The 23,076-nt window shown below is 38.0% G+C and overlaps 1 protein-coding gene and 1 non-coding gene across 2 annotated transcripts in view; both read left to right on the top strand.

Moving 5' to 3' along the window:
• Positions 1-10,037: 10,037 nt before the first annotated feature.
• Positions 10,038-10,144, top strand: LOC118968271 (U6 spliceosomal RNA). The gene has a single exon (XR_005055844.1). It is a non-coding gene; the product is annotated as a U6 spliceosomal RNA (small nuclear RNA).
• Positions 10,145-13,136: 2,992 nt separating this feature from the next.
• Positions 13,137-23,076, top strand: part of GMPS (guanine monophosphate synthase) — a 94,705-nt gene continuing 84,765 nt past the window's right edge. The window contains exon 1 of the mRNA XM_073232183.1: positions 13,137-13,379. Coding sequence (XP_073088284.1) covers positions 13,353-13,379 — 27 coding nt within the window. The 5' untranslated portion in view covers positions 13,137-13,352. The remainder of the gene's footprint in view (positions 13,380-23,076) is intronic.

Here is a 23,076-nt window from a genome sequence, read left to right as displayed (position 1 = left end):
TTAAGAAAAAAACGTTGGTTTCCTAAAAATGGACCTTAAACTTTGACTACAAAACGTTACACACTTTAATGTTAAATGTAGCTTAGAATTTAGACAGGAAACCAAACTATAAATACTACATTTCTGAAAAATTTTTTATACAATGTTTCAGGAAATTTTTTAGAACTCCAAGGAATGATAGGTCTCGAGAGGTTCCATTTGTGGGCTTTAAAGGTCCATGAACTTGCTGAAACTTTATTTAAAGTACGTATGCATAGTAAGTTACATGTAAAAATTTGTTGAGCGATGAATTATGTATTAGAAAGTTTAATACTTAGCTATATAAATGGAAATTATTTCTATTTCAAGACTGGTTTTACAACACATTAAAATTCTCATACTGTCTCCATTTAGTTATATTTAACTTAAATATTGCTAAATAGCTTTTTCTGTACTGTTTATCTTGCCCATAAGATCTTGGTGTAGTCATGATTAAATTCTTTTCCATTTTTAATATAGGTAGAGAATTTCTCCCATTATTTTTAAAGATAGGATGTATAGGTAATCTGAATCTTTTCTTGTCAAAACACTGTAGTTGTTGACTTTCAGCTTCCACTATTACTAAGAAGAAATCAATTTTCATCTGATTTTGTTTCTTTGTAAGCAGCTTGTTCTGTCTGATGCTTACAAGGTTTTAATTTCTGGATGTGCTCTTTTTTTTAATCTTAATACATTATATATTGCTGGGTTACATATTACTTTGAAATTTAGCACCTTAAAACAACAAACATTTTATCTCACAGTTGCTGTTAGCTATTCAGAACTGGCTAACTGGATGATTCTGGCTCAGGATCTCTTACGAGGTTGCAGTGAAGATATCAGAGCTTTTGACTGGGGCTGGAGGATCCACTTCCAAGATGGTCACTCACATGGCTATGGCAGGAGGCCTCAGTTCCTTGCCATGGAATCTCTGTATAGAGCTGCTTTAGGTGTTAGGGCAGCTGGCTTCTCCCAGAGCAGGTGATCTATGAGAAAGAGTAAGGAGGAAGTTACAATGCTTTTCTGACAGAGCCTCAAAAATACTATCACACTTCTACCATATTTTCTTAATTAGAAGCATGTCACTAAATCAGCATACACTGAAGGAAAAGACAATAAAATTCCTTCTTGAAGGGAGGAGCATCAAAGAATTTGCAGATAGATTTTAAAACCCTAAAACTGGGGATCAGTGAATCATTTCAATCTGAAAATAAAAATCTTTCTTCAGCTCAGGGAAGTTTTCTTCAATTATTCAGAAAATTGTAATAATTTATTTGCAGTTTGAAGAATTTTTTCAGTTGAGAAATATTCATTAAGGAAATGGTACATTTCTGGCTTAACTCAAGTGGAGGTGCCAAAGGTGGAGGTGCATCTCATGTACTTACCACATTAACCATGACTTGTACTCTGGACAGGTCATCCTGCCTTTTCAAATATTCAAAATCTCATTGTTTTTAAAACCTCAGTTAATTTACCAAGAGGAGTACAGTACACAGGGGTATACAGTGACTAGCAGTTTCTAACCAAAATATGTGATCATACTGACAGACACAAAGAACAAAGTAAGAAATTCAACAGACTATTATAAATGTGTTGTCTAAGTCATCCAAAGTAATATAATCACCCTCAACTATTTATAGGCCAGCCAAGGGAGTCCATATACTATCTAATATGTCTTGTATCCATCAAAAAAAGATAGTTAATTCTTAAAGAAATTAGCTACTTGGTTACCTAGAATTGATCATATTGATCCTTGTTATTTATTCTGGTTAGGTGTTCTCTGACTAAAATCTTAGATACAAATAGATAAATGTCTCATGATATTTATGATTATCCTCATTCTTTATGCATTTCTCCACTATCTGCCAGAGTTTAAATGTTACTTTATGGCTTTACAGAGCTTACATTCAATTGATACTATTGCATCAACAAGAGACCAAATCCCTCTTGGTAAGTCCTCTCTTTTAGGAACTGAATTTTGACCAAAAGTAGGCTGGAGGTGAAGGATGGGTCATGAAATTCTGATACGGAATATAGTGCAATCTTGGTTTAATTTAGTGTAAAAGGCAATATAATGTGATGCCAGATATTATTACATATAGTAAGTCAGTTGGTCACACTTAATGTAATATGTAAATTCTCAAGGCTTTTTAGAGGACACATAAATAACTGAAATTGTTCTTCCTGAATCTGATGTGTCAGTCTTAAAATGTAGCTTCCAAAGTCTTTGTCATTTTTCTTTCCTTGAATCTAGGTTCTATGTCTGATCAGTAGAATTAAACTGAGGTGATACTGGACTAAGGTCTTAAGAATCTGTCAGTGGTCACTTATGTCTCTTGAGAGAGTCACTTGCGGAACTGAGTCCCATGTACTAAGGGAAGAACTACCTAGAGGGTAGCTAAGACCTGTTGTTCTCCATTTAGGCCGAACTCCCAGTCGACAGCACCAACTTGCAAACCAGGTATGTAAGCTATGTTGGAAGTGCATTCCCTAGCCCCAAATTGAGCTACCTTTACTGACTCCACATGGAACACAGACATGTCCTCCCTGCTGCTCTATAAATCTGGGAGTGATCCCCTTACCAGGCCCTCAGTAAACGTGCAGACAACTGTCACTACCACTGTGAGAACAAGACTGATACTGCGCAGGAACTTCAGTCAGTACTGTCATAAACAGCTGTTCTTTTTGCACACTCTGTGCCTCTGCCCCCTTCTGATAATATTCTTTTAGGAAACTCATCTTCCCTTATTGATGTGTTCTGGTGAAGCTGGTGAAATTGTCAAAACAAAACTGTCTTTCCATGACTCTTTTCTTGCGTTCAGTTGCCGCACCCCCTACTTTCTCCATTCTCCACTGCACATGCTTGAACCACCGTGAGAGTGAACACCAGGTCCATGCTAGGCCTATCAGAATCCATTGTATGGATTTGGTAAAATTACCTACCAGTCTTACACTGATAATACCGATGACTAGTTAGGTTCTTTAAGGTTTTTAGTTTGGTGGTTTGTTTTCCCCAAACTTTTCACTCCCAAATTACGTATATATGTATAATATATATACACACACATATATATATATACAGATATATTTTAGAGGTGAAATTTCTGGGTGAAAATGTATATTTAAAGTGTGATAATATTGCCAAATAGCCCTTCTAAAAGTTTTATACCTATTTATACTGTTAACTGATTAATTGCCTGTTTGCACCTCATCAACTTTGTTATCAAACTTATCAGTCTATATCAATATGATAAAATACAGAATTATTTTGTATTCTTTTAATGATAAAAGCATATGTTCATGTTTATGATATATATTTTAAAATATTTTCTTTTTCTTGTCATTTGGAGGCTGAAGCTCAAAAATATATGAATTTATATTATTGTTACTTAATATTAATCCATTTTTGTTCTTTTGCTCATTTCTTGTTTTTTCTTTCTGGAAGATTGTGGCATTTTCATAGAGTTCAGAATTTTCACCATAATGTATGAAGACACGTACATGTATTTTTTTTATTAATCTTATTCAACATTTATTAGGCCTTTTTGAACAAAGTTCCATATCTTGAATTTAGGGAAATTTTCTTTTATAATATATTCTATTTTTTCTTTTCTTTCTTTCCTCTTTATTAACTCCTGGAATTCCGAGTAAACTTTTTGTCATTGACTGGATTTATCTCTTAAGTTTTCTCTTATGATTTTCCTTTTTCTTTTTGCTTTATGTTTTGGAAACTTCCAAACTAGGTCCTTGGAAAAAAACTGGAATTGTGCAGTTAAAATCTGTGCATTTTGCCAGGGATTAGTGAGAAGGAGATATGAATAGGTGGAACACAGAGGATGTCTAGGGTAGAGTAACAACTCGGTATGATGCTATAATGGTGCATACATGTCATAATACATTTGTTCAAACCTGTAGAATGTACACCAACAGTCAACTCTCATGTAAGCTATGGACTTTGTGTGATAATGATGTGTCAGTGAGATTCATTAATTGTAACAAATGTATCACTCTGTGGGATATTGATAATGGGGGAGGCTATGCATGAGTGGGGAATGGGGGATATGGGAATTCTCTGTACTTACCACTTAATTTTGCTGTGAACCTAAAACTGCTTTAAAAAAATAAGATTATTTTTTAAAAAGTCTATGCATTAAAAAAATATTTAAACTTTATCTAATTAAAAAGGACTGTAAAAAACAATTGAGGATTGGGGTGGTGGAAGTTTGATAAATTAAGAGTAGCAGATTATCAATGACTATTGAACTTTGGTGAGGGTATGTAAGAGATTCATTATACCATCCTGTTTATATTGTACATGTTCAAAATTCTCCGTAATGAAAAAAAGAAAAACAAAAAATAAATTAACAGCCATTATTAGTTCTGTTATTCAATCTGTTTCAGAAAACAAAATAAAAAATAGGAACAAAAACAGAGCAGACAGAATTTTACTGGAAGGATATTGATGGCCTTCCAGAATCAGTGGAAGGCTAGGAGACCGGGCTTAGCAAAAATACAGAAACTAATGCAGCCCAAGGCAAGACAGCAGGAGTTCGAGCCGTGAATTTATGGGAAATTTTCCAAAAAACTGCTGGACTGCCAGGCTTGTGATTTCTAAACATCCAACTTCTCTTGGGCTCAATTACAAAATCTAGTACCACCATCTAGTGGCCTCTTTGTATAACTATGTGTGGTTGCAAATTGCTCAACTGGTTTTCAAGTTCACTGTAATATGTATACATCTATATAGTCCTCAGAATTTTTTAATTGCGTTTTTTTGGGGAAGAGGGCTGCAAAATAGTCAGGTTTATTGAGGCATAATTTAAATACAGTAAACTTTTAGTGTACAGCTTTATGAGTTTTGATAAATACGAAGTATTTTGACCAGTTGTGTAACCACCACCTCACAATCAAAATACGAAACAGTTTATCACTTCAACAAATTCCCTTGTGCTTGTTTGAAGGCAACCTCTCCATCCACCACCAGCCTCTGTCAACCAGTGATCTGTTTTTTTTCTCCCTATAGTTTTGCTTTTTCCAAAATGTCATATGAATGGAATCATACAGTAAGTAACTTTTTAAGTCTGGCTTCTTTGAGTCAGCATAATGCATTGAGATTCATTTATGTGTCATCTTTTTTGATAGTTCTCTCTGTTCCACTGCCCCTTCTTGTGTTTTGGCTGAGTTGGTTTTCATTATAAGGATATACCAGCGTTTGTTTACCCACGGAGCAGTTTAAGGACATTTGGATTATTTACAGTTTTTAGCAATTTTGAATAAAGTCACTATAAACACTTGCATATAGGTTTTTGTGTAAATGTTAAGTTTTCATTTCTTTTGGGAAATTACCTAGGATAGGATTGCTGAGTCATATGAGAACATATATTTAACTTTACAAGAAATGGCCAAGTGTTTCTAAGGTAGTTGTGCCATTTTGCATCCCTAGGAGCAACATTTTTCTCTGCTTATCTATCTGGTTTTCCAATATTGCCATATTTTGCTTCTAAATATTTCTTCTGTTATTTTATGGGACTTAAGAAAATGGGAATGTGACACCAAAATATCTTTATTATTTATAGTGCCTAATTTGTGAATTTTTCCCCCTTTTGTAATTGGAATTTTGGTGTGTTTTAATTTATTACATATAATGTGCTCCATACATTTTAGAGATTAAAATACCTGTATTTTTGCTGGAAAAATTTCCCCTTCTTTTCATCCTCTAATGTACATGGTTGTAAAAATAAAACAGAATATATAATGCTTTACTATATCATTTGATAACCATCTATTGGGTACCTACAATGTGTGAGGCATGGGAATATACTCTGAAAATAAGAAAAATTTTGTAAAGTGCTTTATCACGTAGAAAGTACTTTCAAATGTATTATTTAATTCTATATAAGTAAGTAAAAAGAAACACAACCCCCTACAACCAAACATTCTTTTCATGTATATACTGTAGCCAGTTGAAAGGCACAGAGAATATGAGAATGAACACTAGGACAAAAGATGATGTGTTTAATTGGCTAAGGGATGGAGGAAGTTGGAGAAACAGTTAACAAATGTGTGAGTGGGAGACTGGGAAGTGGAGAGAGAAAGGACATTCAGTGAATATTGGGTAAGCATGTTTGTCCCACCCTGAAATTCTTTTGGGTATCTTTACAATGCACTTTCACTTTTTAAAAGTTGTCTTTTGAAATGCTGATTAACTAGTTACCTATCTTTTCCACCAAGTTGTTCCCAGAGAAGCTACTTAACTTTGGGCAACTACCACCACCCCCAGGAAAAGAAATCTTAGATAAAATGGGAGTAGCTTTGGAAAGGCAGACTATGAAGTTTCTCCTTTCAGGAAAAGTTTTGTAACAGTCCTTAACTAAAGTTGAGCCACACTGTTTTTTTCTAGTCATCTCAAATTTGTGGCATCTTGGTTGAATTGAGGCAGTGAATGTGGAGCTGACTACTAGGAATATGTTGAAATTTTAAAACATCAAGCCATTGTTTACAAATTGAGCCCTGTACTTGTATAAGTATTATGATGCTTATTGCCAGAATACTAAATTCATGGACATTATGTGAAGATAAGTGATTTTAATATATGAAAACAGCATATAGTCCTGTTTAAACATTCCATTGAAAGTGTTATCATTACTTACACAAAAACAGAAAGCACACTGCATTTTGAAGCCTGTATTTCCTCATCCTTCCTGAAAGCTATTTTATGAGTTACCAGGTTTCATTCTGATATTTTTGATTTAATATACCAACACTATAATAGCAGCATTATTCACAATAGCTAAGAGGTGGAAGCCACCGAAATGCCTGTCAACAGATGAATGGATAAACAAAATGTGATATATATACCTGGCTCTCTCTTCCACAAAAATCTCTCTTTCCCTTAGAGTTGTGAGCTGACATTTGGAAATCCAGTTACCCTGAAGCTGAGAGACCGCAGAGAGGTAGAGATGCTAGACGGGTTACAACTATTCCAACCCTCAGCTGGTGGAGTCTCCCTGCTGAGCTATCAGAGATGTGAGTGGGAAAGCCTTCACATGAATCTAGCTCCCAACCTTTGTACCTCTCTAGCTGAGACCTGGTGGAGCCAGGCCATGGGCTGCACCAGCTGCACATTAAGGCAGAGAAGAGCTGCCCCTGCTGAACCTTTTCCAAACTGTAACAAAAATGTTGTTTTAAGTCACTAGGTTTTAGGGTATTTGTTACAATTTTAATTGGAACAATTACAGACCCATTATTTTCTGGCATGTGCTTCCATTTGGGTTTGCCTGATGTTTACTCATGGTTGGATTATGCACTTTCTGCAAGACACCATGAAGTAATACTGGGCTGTACTCACTGCATCTGTCAGGTGACACACAATGCTCATTTGTTCATTACTGTTGATGTTAATTTCGATCAGTTGAGTAAGGAGGGGTCTTTAGTTTTCTCCACTACAAAGTTACTCTTTTTCCTTGTATAATTAATGATTAGTTTGTAGAGCAATACTTTGAGACCATGTAAAAGAAAACCCTATTCTAGATCCATCTTTCATTCACAAGTCCTACCACCCATTGATGATTCTTGCTTGAATTTATTATATCTGTGATGGATGCAAAATGACGATTTTCTAATCCAAGTATTCCTTTGACTTTTATTCATTCACATTCTAAGGGTTTTCTCACCAGTAAATAATCAATCTGTATCATCAGACTGATGCACTCCTAATTTAATCAGTGGATATAATCTGTTTACTATCACTACTTATTTTGATATATTGTCCCAGATTTGGGCAGTAAAAGTCCTTTCAAAATAACTTCTGTGTCCCTCTGACCTATCCCCATCATTCTCTGAGCATTTCCTTACTTCCTGGCACAAAAAGATGTTCCTGCTCACTTTGTCCTTGCCTTAGTTCTGAAGTCAAGCTTTTTTCCAAGAAGTCCTGATTTGTCTTGACGGACAATGGTATTTAGAAACCAGTATCTGGGTGATAGGTTTGCTCTTTGTTAGCAGGATGATACTACTCCAGGCATTTTCTGTGTAGAGACACAAGTGAACAGGTAAATACAGTAGAGGACAGTGAGTACTAATGAAGAGGAAGGATTATAGGAGCACAAAAGAGGAACAGATATCTAACCCAAGACTTCAAAGTTGTAGGGAAGAGAATAGAAATATTATAGAATATATTTATGTGCAAAAGGCTTGAGTCAACACAGAGCATGTCATGTTTATGGAACTGAAGCAGTTTAATATGGCTAGACAATTGATTAAGGGTGGCAGTGGCTAGAGAGCAGGCTGAAAGTGAAGATGTGTTGGCCAAATCTGCAAGTACCAAATAAGCCCTATTAGAAGTTTGGAGTTTATCCTGAGAGCAATGGGGAGCCATTAAGAAGATTCCGAGAGAGGGATATATGATCAGAATTATTTTAAAACAGTTGTTTTCAATTAAAAACAAACAAAATTCATGTACCATCCTAAAAGGATTTTGAAAAACTTTGTACTTCCTTCCACATTTTAAGTTGACATCTAATATTTTTCATAAGTTAAAAGTTAATTTTTTTGTTAGTGGGACATTTAAAATATTATTCATTTTTAAAGATGAAATAAGATGACCATGGGTTATTCTAGAAATAAATACTTTATAATATGATACTCACCAAATCTGAAGTCCTATAAAATTTCTATCTGTGAATTTTATCAAATGTTTCTCAAAACATGTGTTGACTCCACAAACCACATAATTACATTTCTAAGTATTGGCATCACTATTCTATGTTGCCTAAGTTGTTCTGAATTCAGGGCAATCTTCACCCTTAATGAAAAGAAGTATAAGACAAATAAAGGAAGGAAAACCGTATACATTTAAGATGCCTCAACTAATCATGAAAAGAGGCCAGACTTTTACTTCTGCCACATATGGAGTTACAGGAATGGGATTTATCCTTTTGCCTGAAACAATTAAAAAAAATTACTCAGACAAAATATATGAAGCAATGGTTTCAAAATACTAGATATCAAACATCATAGGACAGTGACCACTGAGAGGCAACAAAAGAGATGAGCCCTTCAATTGCCCCAGCTTGCCACCTTGAGAATCCTTATATAGACACAAACCTAACTATATCAATAATCACATTAAGTATAAATCATCATCTAAACATACAATTAAAAGAAATTGGCAATCAGACAAAAAAATAAGACCTCATTTTTTGCTGCCTACATGAAACACTTTAAACAAAAAGACACCAGTAGGTTAAAGGATTGCAAAAGATGTATCATCCAAGACCAGTCAAAGTACGCATGATATTTTAATATTGGATGAAGTAAATGTCAAAGTAAAGAATATTATCAGAGATAAAGAATATCATTTTTCATAATGATAAAGTGATCGATAACAATTCTATATATTTATGACCCTAATAACAGAACTTCAAAATACATGAAGCAAAGGCTTATAGAACTACAAGGAGCAGTTGATAAAATCACAATTTTAGTTGGAGATTTTAGTATCCCTCTCTCAGTCACTGATAGAACAAATGAACAGAAAATCAGCAAGAAATAACATTCTTGAACAATACTATCAACCAACTTGACCTTTTTGCCATTTATAGGACATGCCTTTCAACAACAGCAGAATGCACATTCTTTTCAAGTACACACAGAACATTAACCAAGATAGACCATATTCTTAATCATAAAACAAATATTAGTAAATTTAAATGGATTCAAGTAATACAAAAATATTTTCTCTAAGAACAAGGAAATTAAATTAGAACCAGTAACAGATCTCTGGAAAATCCTCAAACATTTGTAAAGTAAATAACATGTTTTTAAATAACCCATGGGCCGAAGATGAACTAAAAAGGGAAATTAGACACTAGAACAGAATGAAAATGAAAAGATGATATATCAGAATTTGTGAGATATCACTACAGTAATATTTCACAGGAAGTTCATAGAGGTAAGTACCTCATTACAAAAGAAGGTCTCAAATAAGTGCTCTTAGATTCCAACTTAAGAAACTAGAAAAAGTGCTCGTTTGGGCAGCACATATACTAAAATTGGAACAATACAGAGAAGTCTAGTATGGCCCCTAAGCAAGGATGACATGCAAATTTGTGAAGCATTCCATACTTCTCATCCTGTTGTTATGAAAAAAAAGAAACTAGAATGAGCAAATTAAACATGAAGTCAAGGAAACAGAAAGCAGAAAAACTACATATGTATCTAAGAACTATTCTTTGAGAGGACCAATACAATCGGTAAACTAGCCAGACTGATGAGGAAAACTACAGAGAAAATTCACAAATTTCTTGAAAGACACAAATAGCCAAAGCTCACTCAGAAAATAGATAACCTGAAGAGCTCTGTATCTATTTTTTAAAATTGAATTTGTAGTTAAAAGCCTCATTACAAAAAAAACTTCAGAATCAGATGACTTCACTGATGAATACTACCAAACTTTCAAGGAAGAAATAAAATCAATTCTATACCAACTGTTGAAGAAATAATTCTACACAAATTCTCAACTTTATTATTTGAGGCTGACATTACACTTACATGAAAACCAGTCAACTGCAATCTAATATTCCTCACAAACATGGATATTCCTTATGCAAATATCCCAAACCAAAGTTTTGGCAACTCCAATGCAATATATATAAAGGAAAATGCATCATGATTACTTTAAGTTTGACAGGAATGTAGGGATGGTTTAACATTCAAAAATCAATCAATGTAATTTACCACTTTAACAAACTGCAAAAAGAAAAAAACATATAAGTCTCAATATACATAGAAAAAGCATTTGACAATATCCAGTCCTGATGAAAACTCTCAGCAAAATAGGAACCGAAAGGAACTTTCTCAACTTGATAAAGGGTACCTATGAAAAAGTACAGCTCATGGCTTAAAAACTGAATATTTTCCCTCCAATATCATGGTGTCGGTGAGATTGGGCATAAAAATTTGGGAAGTTTTGTTCTGGACTTGTTGAGATTGGGCCCAACATGCCACTGAACATCTAATTTGGGATGGAGTAACATGGATCTGGAGCTCAGAAGTGAGAGCTCTCAGGACATAGAGCCTATTAAGGATATTTAAAACAAGTTTATATTTTAAAACAAGTGGCTCAGGGGAAGACAGGTGAAGAATAAGGTGAGAAGAGATTTAAAATGGAAATACGGAAGAAAACCAACATTTAAGCTTTTTCCTGTAGGATTGAGGAACAGGGACCAAGACACTTCTACAACACAAAGTAAGTGAAACCTAGTGTCTTGCCAATGTTTCAGCCCTGGGCAAGTTCGCTATGGATTCAGTGTGACCAAAGAAACTGGCAGCAAAACGTTCTTTGGGGTGAAAGGGTTTATTACCAGGCTTGTTCTCTGGCGGTAGGTTGAGCACTAGCGTCTCTGCCTCCGCCCAAACCACTGGGCCGAGCTCTCTATGTAGCGCAATAATAGCTTATATTGCCTAAAGGTGTGGCAGTGGTAGCCTAGCAACAGGCCAGTCACATCATCAGGTGGTTTAAGTTCACTGAGGATCCTGGCCATAGGAACCCAACTTCCCCACACCTAAGTTTAAGAAAGAGGGAGGGGTCAACAGAGACAAAAGTTGCGGGAAAAAAATTTGAAATACGAGGATTCTGGTACATGCTAATAGTCTTTATAAACACATGTGACCACTAGAATATATCTAAACTATATATTACTATAGATTTAATTTAGCCATTTCATAATCCTCCATATCACATCACATTCTGGGTGGCTGTTCATACAAGTTGAGGCCTTCCTATTGGATCGACCCTGTTCTATGGATTATTCATACAGATCTACCAAGAGAACCTTACAGTATCCATGGCTTTAGAAAGTTGAGGTATCCATTTCTCAGCTCAAAAAAGAGTAAATTTTCATTAAGTCAGAGGTCCACTAGGGCCTTGGGCCTTTTGTTCCTATTGTATTTGAATAATAAGAATCTATTCTTTTCTTCTTACTCCTATACCCAGAGGCAGAGGCACGTTATCTCAACGAGCCTCAATTTCCTCATTAGTAAAAGATGGATAAAGACATCAATCCTACTTAACTACTAGATGGGATTGGTTAGAATAAAATGAGTTTTTGGAAGCCAGGGTTATCGCACTGTGATTCCTTAATACCTGGACTAGAGTCTGACACAGCATGCGCTCAGCAAATGTCGGCTCTGTTAAAATAACTAAGAGTTTGTTAAAAATCTTGGTTACCTGGAAGCAGTTCCAAGTGTTATTTATTCTGCAACACCGACTTAAGCCCCCAGGTGCCCAAATTAAAAGTAATACCTCGTCTTCATGGGTGCCAAGAAATAGGGAGAAGGACTGCAGCCCCTTTCCGACAATTCAAATGAAAACATTGCTTCACAGACTTTCATGACCTCGGCCCAGTTTCCCACCAGACTGCTGCTCCCAAACCCATTTCTTTTGGAAATTCTGCACCTGCTGTAGAACTTTTGAGGAATCTATGGGATCAAATATCACTTTGACGTCCCTTGAGATGTCGCCCCAAAACCCTTCAAAGCAGCCTTGGCCTCCCCCATCTCTCTCAACCTGAGATGGGGGTGGCGCCACCGGCTGAGTTCCCCCAGAGGTCCATCTTTCGTGGGGGATTCCCACTCCGTGCCTCCAGCTTCTTGCAGCAGTCAAAGGCTGCAGACTGGAGGGCCTACTCCAAGCCTTCTGAGGCTTGGGGTTTCCTCGGAGGGCGGGCCTATAGGCGGGGGTGGGGCTACCGCCACAGGCCCCTCCTCCGAGGGTCCGGGCCCGCGCGGCGGCGGGAGGGACCGGCGGAACGCGGGCTACTGCGGGCTCCTCTGACAGCTACACTGTGCGGGGGTAGGGTAGGTTCCTTCCCTAGGGGGCGGATCTCGGTGCTGGGGGCGGGTCCAGAAGCCTCAGGCCCTCTCTTCCCGTGGGCCGGCCGACCAAAGACAGGGCGGGTTTCCTCCCCCGAAGGGCGGGCCTGGCGCCGAAGGCCCCTCCTCCCGAGGAGGGCTTGTTTGGCGGCGGCGGCCGCACGGGGGGAGCCCGCGGCTCCGCAGCCTAGCCAAACGGGCTCTGGCTCCGCCCAGTGGCCGGCCGGGGCGGAAGCAGGAGGCGGGGGCAGCGTGCGCGCTGCTGGTCTCCTCTCCCGCGGCGCTGGGGCCCGCGCTCCGCGGCTGCTGCTGGATTCGGCGCTTCGCCCGCGGCCAGCTCCTCTCCGTGCCGGTCCGCTCTTCGCCAAGGCCTCCTCCTCAGACCCGGCCCGCGGCGTTGACCTCACCGGCCCTCTCCCGCCCCGTCTCATACTTTCGCCGCCGTAGCCCCGGCCCCGGCCCCGATGGCTCTGTGCAACGGAGACTCCAAGGTCAGTTTCTGGCATGGGGGTCCCGGCCTTACCGCCTCCAGGAGGAGGTGAGGCTCGCGGGCCGGGCAGCCGCGGCGCGGGGCCCTTCCCGCCGCCTCCCCCCCCCGCCCGTCAGCGCAGCCCTGCGGCCCGGGCAGTGGCGCGTCGGAGAGCCCCCGGTCGGGGCCTGTGGCATGTTTTCTCATCCGGAGCGGCAGGTGCTTTGTTGATTTTGTCTGAGCTTCAGGGTTCCTGCGCCCTCCGATCTGCGGGCGTCGGGGAGGGCTTCAGCTTCCCGCGGCCGCGCCGCTGGCCCCCGCCTCCCCCGCGCCGCTGTGGGGCGCGGAGCCCGTGGAGAGCAGCCGCAGGGCGGAGGCAGGGAGGCAGGCGGGGGGTGTGTGGGGGCCTTTTCAGTCTTCACCCCGTCTCTTCGGGAGGCTCAGGGCCTTTTGCGGATCTCCTGGGGCCCGCCGAAGGCAGGGCAGAGTTAGGGCCTCGCGTGCGGCGTTCGGGCTGGTTGTCCTCGCGTCTTCCCGCCACCCCGCGTCCCGCCTGTCCTCGGTGAGGCCAGCCGCGATGCCTCTCGCCCGCTTGGGGGTCCGCGGGGGCGAGGCCGGCCGCCCCCTGGGCTGAGTGGCGGCAGCACCTCCCCCACCGGTCCCGCGGTCGGCCCTCCTCCCCCCGCGTCTGGCCAGTGGCCCGCGGGTCGCTTGCTCCGTTCCCCTCCCCCATCTCCGAGGGAAGTGAGGCCAAGCCCGCCCCCGATTCATCTCGCTCCTCATTTTACGTGTGCGTTTGCGGTGGATCCCTGCCCGCAGTGGGAGCCTTACCCGGGACGCGAGCCGCTGCCGCCACGCCCGGGGGAAGTCGGGAGTCCCGGGCTGTTGCAAAAAGTTGCTAACGTGGTGTGCGGAGAGCACGTTGGGTCGTTCTGCGCTCTCGTCCTCTCCAACTCACATTTTTCTTAGGACCCTCTTTCGTCTTGTTTCTGCACTGAGCACCTTCGCTTTCACTTCTGTGTTAAACTTTTAGTTGGCTTGGAGTTCATTGAGACCCTCCCAAAATCAGTTTTGCCAGCGGGAAACTGCAGGTTTGAATTGCAGTTTACTTGAGCAAGGCGTATATTCTCTATGATGTTCAGAGCCTGGATTTAAGAAATTCACTAAGCTTCATTCAGGTGTGTGGATTTTAAATGTCAGGCGGGAATTGGTATCCTGAATCAGGTTGTAGTGCCTTATTCAGACATTATTCTCTTACAAAGATGGTTTCTAAGTATCAAATATTTTTGGGTCCTCTCCGTAAATGATTGCTTAGTACCTTGTAAACATTCGAAAGTAATTGTTAAACATAGGAGTAAGGAGTATAAAGTGGCTCATACACTTTTTTAACTGAGGAAGCTGATGCTCAGACTAGTTGGAGCTTTTTTTCGGGATTAAAGAGGTATTGAATGGCACTCAAACCTTCAGTGTCTGATCTCAGAAGCCAGTGTAAACTTTCTTGTACAGCTTTCCTGTACACTGTTTAAGTTGCAAAGCACTTTATTTTCTCTCTTTAATTTTGAGCCTTACAACTCTTCGGAAAGATTCGTCTTTGTGCTGGTATAGGAAATGACTGTGCTATTAGAAAGATTGAAACCTAATTTACAGTTGTGATTTGAGGTTATTTTCACAGAATTAAGTGACAGCGAAAAGTTCGATTCAGCTTCCAAATTACTTTATCTCAGGAGTGTAGAATATACACTTTTTCCTCCCCTAGTTGATGTTTATTTTTGTCAATTTGCATTTTAAAAAGAATCTTTACCCGTTTGGTATATTTGAGACTCAGGTGAATTGCTTATTGATGTGTTTTTATTTCAAGGTCCATTTTGTTTATAGTATAATCAAACGTGTTTTTGACTATATTAACAATCAGATGTGCGCTGAATTGGAGCATTCTCAAGAGCAGCTACCCAGACAAATAACATATTTCCTCAAATCAATGACTATTTCATTCACTCTTAAGGGGAAAAAATCCCTACAATTAAACCATGATATACCATTGATTATTATACATGTTTCAAGTAAAGAGATGCCTAAATATGGGGGAATATGCATAATAAAGTAGGTGAAATAAGATATTTCTAAGAGGGCCATCTGGAAATCTGAGTAGGAATCTGTTTTCCATAGTTTACCACTGAACTGCCTTTGCCTCTGAAGTGAAATACAAGTATTGTATCCATACTCACTTTGTAAATCGATGGTGCCTCTGAGACAGTTGTGTGCAAATCCTCGTTCATAAAGTGGGGAATGAGTTGATCTTAATTCCTATTCTGGTACCTATTGCTTTTTATCAGGATTTTCTAAAATGACATTTTTGCGTGATGGAAACTAGGGAGAGAACTAAAATCTCTAGAAGTATTGGGCTGTTTTCATTAGTTTTATCCACAAAGTATCATTTTAGAGCTGGAAAGGACCCCTTATGATTTCTAGCTTCCTCAACTGAAAAAATATAGCTGGGATTAAAACCTAGCTTTCCTTTTTCTTCTGGACTACTTTGATTAACCATCCAAAGCAGAGATTATTGTTTCCTTAATTAAGGAGCAAATATAGTGTTATTTACTTAAGTTAAGATCTTATTAAGCTGACTACCTATGTTGTTTATATTTTCTTTAAAAAAATTTTTACAACTATTTATTGTTGTATATGAAGAGTATATGTATACATCAAGTATTAGACATAGTGACTTTTTTTCAGTTTTATTAAGGCAGGATTCCCAGAGTATAGTTCTTTGGGATACTTGTCAAGTTTCGCACTTTTTTTTTTTATCTAAGCAACTCTTTTGGTTGGAGTAAAAGTGAGACCTACTCTACTACCTTCACTGAATGTTGACTAGGGTATATCTTGGGTTAAAGATGTTTTATAAACACTGATTCCATGTGATGTAGAGTTTTTAAGGCCATCTAATGTTCAAATTTAAATTTCGCATTTTTAAATTGAAGTTTTGAATCGAATAGAAAGGTAACCTGAAATTTATGTCTGGGATATATCGAGAATTAAACAACTATCCTTTTATAATAACCCTACACAGTACATTTTTTTCAAAGATCAAAATTGATTTTTTTTTTTGCTTCAGATTTTGTTCCATCTGTTAAGTTAGTCATCCAGAATGGAAGCACTGTTGTAGACAGAAGGGATGTTTTTTTGTTTTTAAATTGTTTTGTGTTTTTAGACTTGGAAGGTTTTGAAATGCCTCCAGGAACCTCAGATGACCTTGCCTTTAACTTGGGCCAACCTGTCACTTAAGGAAAATAACTGTCTTTTAAGAATTTATTTAAAAAATGTGGACTTGTCCTATACTTGTTTAAATGTATTTGATACTTTTTAAGAGGCTATTTGATGAATTATATTCCAAAGTATGCTGTTTGAAGTAATGAATAACTATCTCCTAACCACAATGATAAAATTTCCTTCTGTTATGGTACTTAAACTGGTTCCTGCCTCCTTTAACTTAAACTCTGTTTAAAAACTCAGATGAAGTCCTCAGAGTTTAAACATAATTCTGAAGCAGTTTGTAAATCAACAAAAAGTAATTGTATCATAGAATCTTGTAATTTTATCACAAAAATAGCTTTACTGTAGTACTAGTAATATAATATTAGTTGGTTTTCTTGTTCATGGATCCTAGCTGTGGTTTCAGGTTCATGGATTTGAAGGCGAGGAGATGGTTTATGTAGTTATGTCTATACACTCCCTAATAAAGAACAGTGTAATGTGATAGAGAATAAGGTGTTTGGTTATATAGTAGTGTGACCATATATTCTATGTGTGGACTGGGCATAAAAGGAGGTACTAAAAATAATTTGAGTTTATAATAATTACTGCATAACAAAATGTTACTAAACTAAGTAATTGTGGATTCACACAATATAGTAAATAAATAGCAAAAATCCTATAGTAAGAGTGTTTAGATTAATCTCTGTACATTATACAGAACACACAGCATCTCTTTCCTGCATGTATTTCACAAACACATTTCCCACTGACTCAGCTGATGGTGTCCTGGAGGTTTTGTGCATCTGTCAGGCTGAGGATTGTCTGTGGCACTGCTGGTAGGTACCGTAAGTGGCTAGCAGGAGCAGCAATGTCAGACATTTCACCTACTAACACCCAAGACTGGATAGAATCAGCTGCCTCTGGTTGCTAGTGTGCAGGTGTACTTCATTTTGTCAGGAAAGAGAGCGAGGTGTTGGCTTTAGGATTGAACGGGAAGCTAAGGTGTGAACTCTGTTCATTGTACCTGTACTCCACACTGTACTAGACAAAGCATGGCAGAAGATGGAAAAATAAAGTGAGTATAGCAAAACCATCCTGTATTACTTGAGTGCAGTTATTCATAATGATATGTTAAAAATTAAAAATTTGTGGCAAACGTTAAGCTAGGTGGAATATGGGAATAACAGGTGTAAGTTAGGGGAGTACTGGGCAAACTGGGCCATATAATCACTTCAGTTACAGAACACATATTGCCCTGAGTTTGGATCTTGATTTCTCTAGTGACATGTATTTAAAATTTGGTAAAATTCAAGCCTAATGTGTATGCATTAGATTAGTTTTCTGAGTTAATAACTATGCTAGAGAATTATTTTTAAAATTCTTAAAAACTGAGTGTCAGAATACTCATTTTCTTAAAGTTGAGAACCAGCAATGTTGAAACTGACCAAAAGGTAAAATAATCTGCTCTAATCTGCCATGACATATGCAGAGGATGTTTCCAAACTTTTAAATTGCCTGGACATGTAAATTGTTAGTTACAAGTTTGCTGTCAGGAAACAGAATCTTTTTTATCTCAAAATTCACAGAGAACTATGTAAATATAAATCACTTTCACTTTGTAATTTGGAGAACTAGTCTTAGTAATTCTTATCCTTTGAGTCTCATTATAAATGTAAACCTAGGACTCAAGAATTCTGAAATTCAGCTTTGGACAAACTTTCAATGAACAATCCCTAATTAACTTGGAAAACTTTAGATGAATAGAAATACTTGTAGATAAATTATTATTTTGACATGTTATTAGTAATAATAACTTTTATTGAAGTATCATCGATACACAATCTTGTTACTTTCAGATATATAACACAGTGGTTCTACAGTTACCCATGTTATTAAATCATCACCCCCTCTAGTGTGGTTACTAACTGTCAAGTTAGTAAGATGTTATAGAATCATTGACTATAGGTAATAGTAATATATTTTTTAAATTTTTTAATTTTGATATCACTAATGTTCAATTACTTGAACAACATTATGGTTACTAGACTCACCCATTATCAAGTCCCCCCAGCATACCCCATTACAGTCATTGTCCATCAGTGTAGTAAGATGCTATAGAATCACTACTTGTCTTCTCTGTATATACTGCCTTTCCATGTCCCTACACCCCTACATTATGTGTGCTAATCATAATGCCCCATTTCCCCCCTTATCTCTCCCTTCCCACGCACCCTCTCTAGTCCCTTTCCCTTTGGTAACTCTTAGTCCAATGTTGGGTTCTGTGAGTCTGCTGCTGTTTTGTTCCTTCAGTTTTTGCTTTGTTGTTATACTCCACAGATAGGTGAAATCATCTGATACTTGTCTTTCTCTGCCAGGCTTATTTCACTGAGCATAATACCCTCTAGCTACATCCATGTTGTTGCAAATGGTAGATTTCATTTTCTTCTTATGGCTGAATAATATTCCATTGTGTATATGTACCACATCTTCTTTATCCATTCATCTACTGATGGACACTTAGGTTGCTTCCATTTCTTGGCAATAGTGCTGCGATAAACAAAGGTGTGCATATGTCTTTTTCAAACTGGGCTGCTGCATTCTTAGGGTAAATTCCTAGGAGTGGAATTCCTGGGTCAAATGGTATTTCTATGTTTAGTTTTTTGAGGAACCTCCATACTGCTTTCCACAATGGTTGAACTAGTTTACATTCCCACCAGCAGTGTAAGAGGGTTCCCCTTTCTCCACATCCTCAACAACATTTGCTGTTGTTTGTCTTTGGGATTGTAGCGATCCTTACTGGTGTGAGGTGATATCTCATTGTGGTTTTAATTTGCATTTCTCTGATGATTAGCAATGTGGAGCATCTTTTCATGTGTCTGTTGGCCATCTGAATTTCTTATTTGGAGAAGTCTCTGTTCAGATCCTCTGCCCATTTTTTAATAGGATTATTTGCTTTTTGTTTGTTGAGGTGCATGAGCTCTTTATATAATTTGGATGTCAACCCCTTATCAGATATGTCATTTACAAATATATTCTCCCATACTGTAGGATGTCTTTTTTTTCTACTGATGGTATCCTTTGCATGCAGAAGCTTTTTAGTTTGATATAGTGCCACTTGTTCATTTTTGCTTTTGTTTCCCTTGCCCGGGGAGATATGTTCATGAAGAAGTTGCTCATGTTTATGTCCAATAGATTTTTGCCTATATTTTTTTCTAAGAGTTTTATGGTTTCATAACTTACATTCAGGACTTTGATCCATTTTGAGTTTAGTTTAGTGTATGGGGTTAGACAATAATCCAGTTCCATTCTCTTACATGTAGCTGTCCAGTTTTGCCAACACCAGTTGTTGAAGAGGCTGTCATTTCCCCATTGTATATCCACGTCTCCTTTATCATATATTTATTGACCATATATGCTTGAGTTTATATCTGGACTCTCTATTCTGTTCCACTGGTCTATGGGTCTGTTCTTGTGCTAGTACCAAATTGTACTGATTACTAGGCTTTGTAGTAGAGCTTGAAGACAGGGAGCATAATTCCCTGTGCTTTATCCTTCCTTTTCAGGATTGCTTTGGCTGTTCGGGGTCTTTTGTCTTTCTATATGAATTTTAGAACTATTTGCTCTAGTTCATTGAAGAATGCTGTAGGTATTTTATAGATATTGCATTGAATCTGTAGATTGCTTTAGGCAGGATGGCAATTTTGCCAATATTAATGTTTCCTAGCCAAGAGCATGGGATGAATTTCCATTTATTAGTGTCTTCTTTGATTTCTTTTAAGAGTGTCCCATAGTTTTCAGGGTATAGGTCTTTCACTTCCTTGGTTAGGTTTATTCCTAAGTATTTTATTCTTTTTGATGCAATTGTGAAAGGAATTGTTTTCCTGGTTTCTCTTTCTGCTAGTTTATCGTTAGTGTATAGGAATGCAACAGATTTCTGTGTATTGATATGGTATCCTGCAACTTTGCTGAATTCCGATATTAGATCTAGTAGTTTTGGAGTGGATTCTTCAGGGTTTTTTATGTACAATATCATGCCATCTGCAAACAGGGACAGTTTAACTTTTTCTTTACCAATCTGGATGCCTTTTATTTCTGTGTGTTGTCTGATTGCCGTGGCAAGGACCTCCAGAACTGTGTTGAATAAAAGTGGAGAGAGTGGGCATCCTTGTCTTGTTCCCAATCTTAAAGGAAAAGCTTTCAACTTCTTCTTGTTATGTATAATGTTGGCTGTGGGTTTGTCATATATGGCGTTTATTATGTTGAGGTACTTGCCCTCTATACCCATTTTGTTGAGAGTTTTTATCATGAATGGTTGTTGAATTTTGTCAAATGCTTTTTCAGCATCTATGGAGATGATCATGTGGTTTTTGTCATTCTTTTTGTTGATGGGTGGATGATGTTGATGGATTTTCAAATGTTGTACCATCCTTGCATCCCTGGGATGAATCCCACTTGATCATGATGGATGATCTTTTTGATGTATTTTTGAATTCAGTTTGCTAATATTTTGTTGAATATTTTTGCATCTACGTTCATCGGGTTTATTGGTCTGTAATTTTCTTTTTTGGTGGGGTCTTTGCCTGGTTTTGGCATTAGAGTGATGTTGGCCTCATAGAATGAGTTTGGAAGTATTCCCTCCTCTTCTATTTTTTGGAAAACTTTAAGAAGAATGAGTACTAGTTCTTCAGTAAATCTTTGATGAAATTCAGCAGTGAAGCCATCTGGTTCAGGGATTTTGTTCTTAGGTAGTTTTTTGATTACCAGTTCAATTTCTTTGGTAGTAAAAGGTCTATTCAGATTTTCTGTTTCTTTCTGGGTCAGCCTTGGAAGGTTGTTTTTTTCTAGAAAGTTGTCCATTTCTTCTAGGTTATTCAGTTACCATACAATTTTTCATAGTATTCTCTCATAATTCTTTGTATTTCTGTGTTGTCCATAGTGATTTTTCCTTTCTCATTTCTGATTCTGTTTATGTGTGTAGACTCTTTTTCTTGATAAGTATGGCTAGGGGTTTATCTATTTTGTTTAGTTTCTCGAAGAACCAGCTCCTGCTTTCATTAATTCTTTCTAGTGTTTTATTCTTCTCAATTTTATTTATTTCTGCTTTAATCTTTATTATGTTCATCCTTTTACTGACTTTGGGCCTTATTTGTTCTTCCTTTTCTAGTTTCATTAATTGTGAGTTTAGACTGTTCATTTGGGATTGTTCTTTCCTGAGGTAGACCTGTATTGCAATGTATTTCCCTCTTAGCATGGCCTTTGCTGCATCCCACAGATTTTGTGTTTTTTGAATCATTGTTGTCATTTGTCTCCATATATTTCTTGATCTCTGTTTTTATTTGGTCATTGATCATTGATTATTTAGGAACATGTTATTAAGCCTCCAAGTGTTTGTGGGCTTTTTCGTTTTCTTTGTGTAATTTACTACTAGTTTCATACCTTTGTGATCTGAGAAGCTGGTTGGTACAATTTCAGTCTTTTTGAATTTACTGAGGTTCTTTTTGTGGCCTAGTATGTGATCTCTTCTTGAAAATGTTCCATGTGCGCTTGAGAAGAATGTGTATCCTGTTGTTTTGGGATGGAGTGTTCTGTAGATGTCCATTAGGTCCATCTCTTCTTATACATTGTTCAGTGCCTCTGTCTTTTTACTTATTTTCTGTCTGGTTGATCTGTCCTTTGGAGTGAGTGGTGTGTTGAAGTCTCCTAAAATGAATGCATTGCATTCTCTTTCCCCCTTTAATTCTGTTCGTAGTTGTTTCACATATGTAGGTGATCCTGTGTTGGGTGCATAGATATTTATAACAGTTATATCCTCTTGTTGGACTGATCCCTTTATCGGGATGTAATGTCCTTCTTTGTATCTTGTTACTTTCTTTGTTTTCAAGTCTGTTTTGTCTGATATAAGTACTGCAACTCCTCCTTTTTTCTCCCTGCTAGTTGCATGAAATATCTTTTTCCATCCCTTTACTTTCAGTCTGTGTATGTCTTTGGGTTTGAAGTGAGTCTCTTATAGACAGCATATAGATGGATCTTGTTTTTTAATCCATACAGTGAGTCAGTGTCTTTTGATTGGTGCATTCAGTCCATTTATATTTATTGTGATTATCGATTATCAATAGGTATGTACTTATTGCCATGGCAGACTTTAGATTTGTGGTTACCAAAGGTTCAAGGGTAATTCCTTTACTATCTAACAGTCTAATTTAACTTACTTTGTGTGCTATTAGAAACACAACCTGAAGGTTCTCTTTTTTTTTCTCCTCCATTCTTTGTATGTTATGAATCATATTCTGTACTCTTTGTCTATCCCTTGGGTGACATGTGTTTAGCCTTAGGAATGCTTCCATCTATAGGAGTCCCTCCAAAATGCACTGTAAAGGTGGTTTTGGGGAGGTAAATTCTCTCAACTTTTTCTTATCTGAAAATTGTTTAATCTCTCCTTCAAATTTAAATGATAACCTTGCCAGTTA

Source organism: Manis javanica, chromosome 3, assembly GCF_040802235.1.
Source record: "Manis javanica isolate MJ-LG chromosome 3, MJ_LKY, whole genome shotgun sequence".
Classification (NCBI taxonomy): Eukaryota; Metazoa; Chordata; class Mammalia; order Pholidota; family Manidae; genus Manis; species Manis javanica.
Note: the sequence above shows the minus strand (reverse complement) of the source record. Positions and strands in the feature narration are given on the sequence as shown.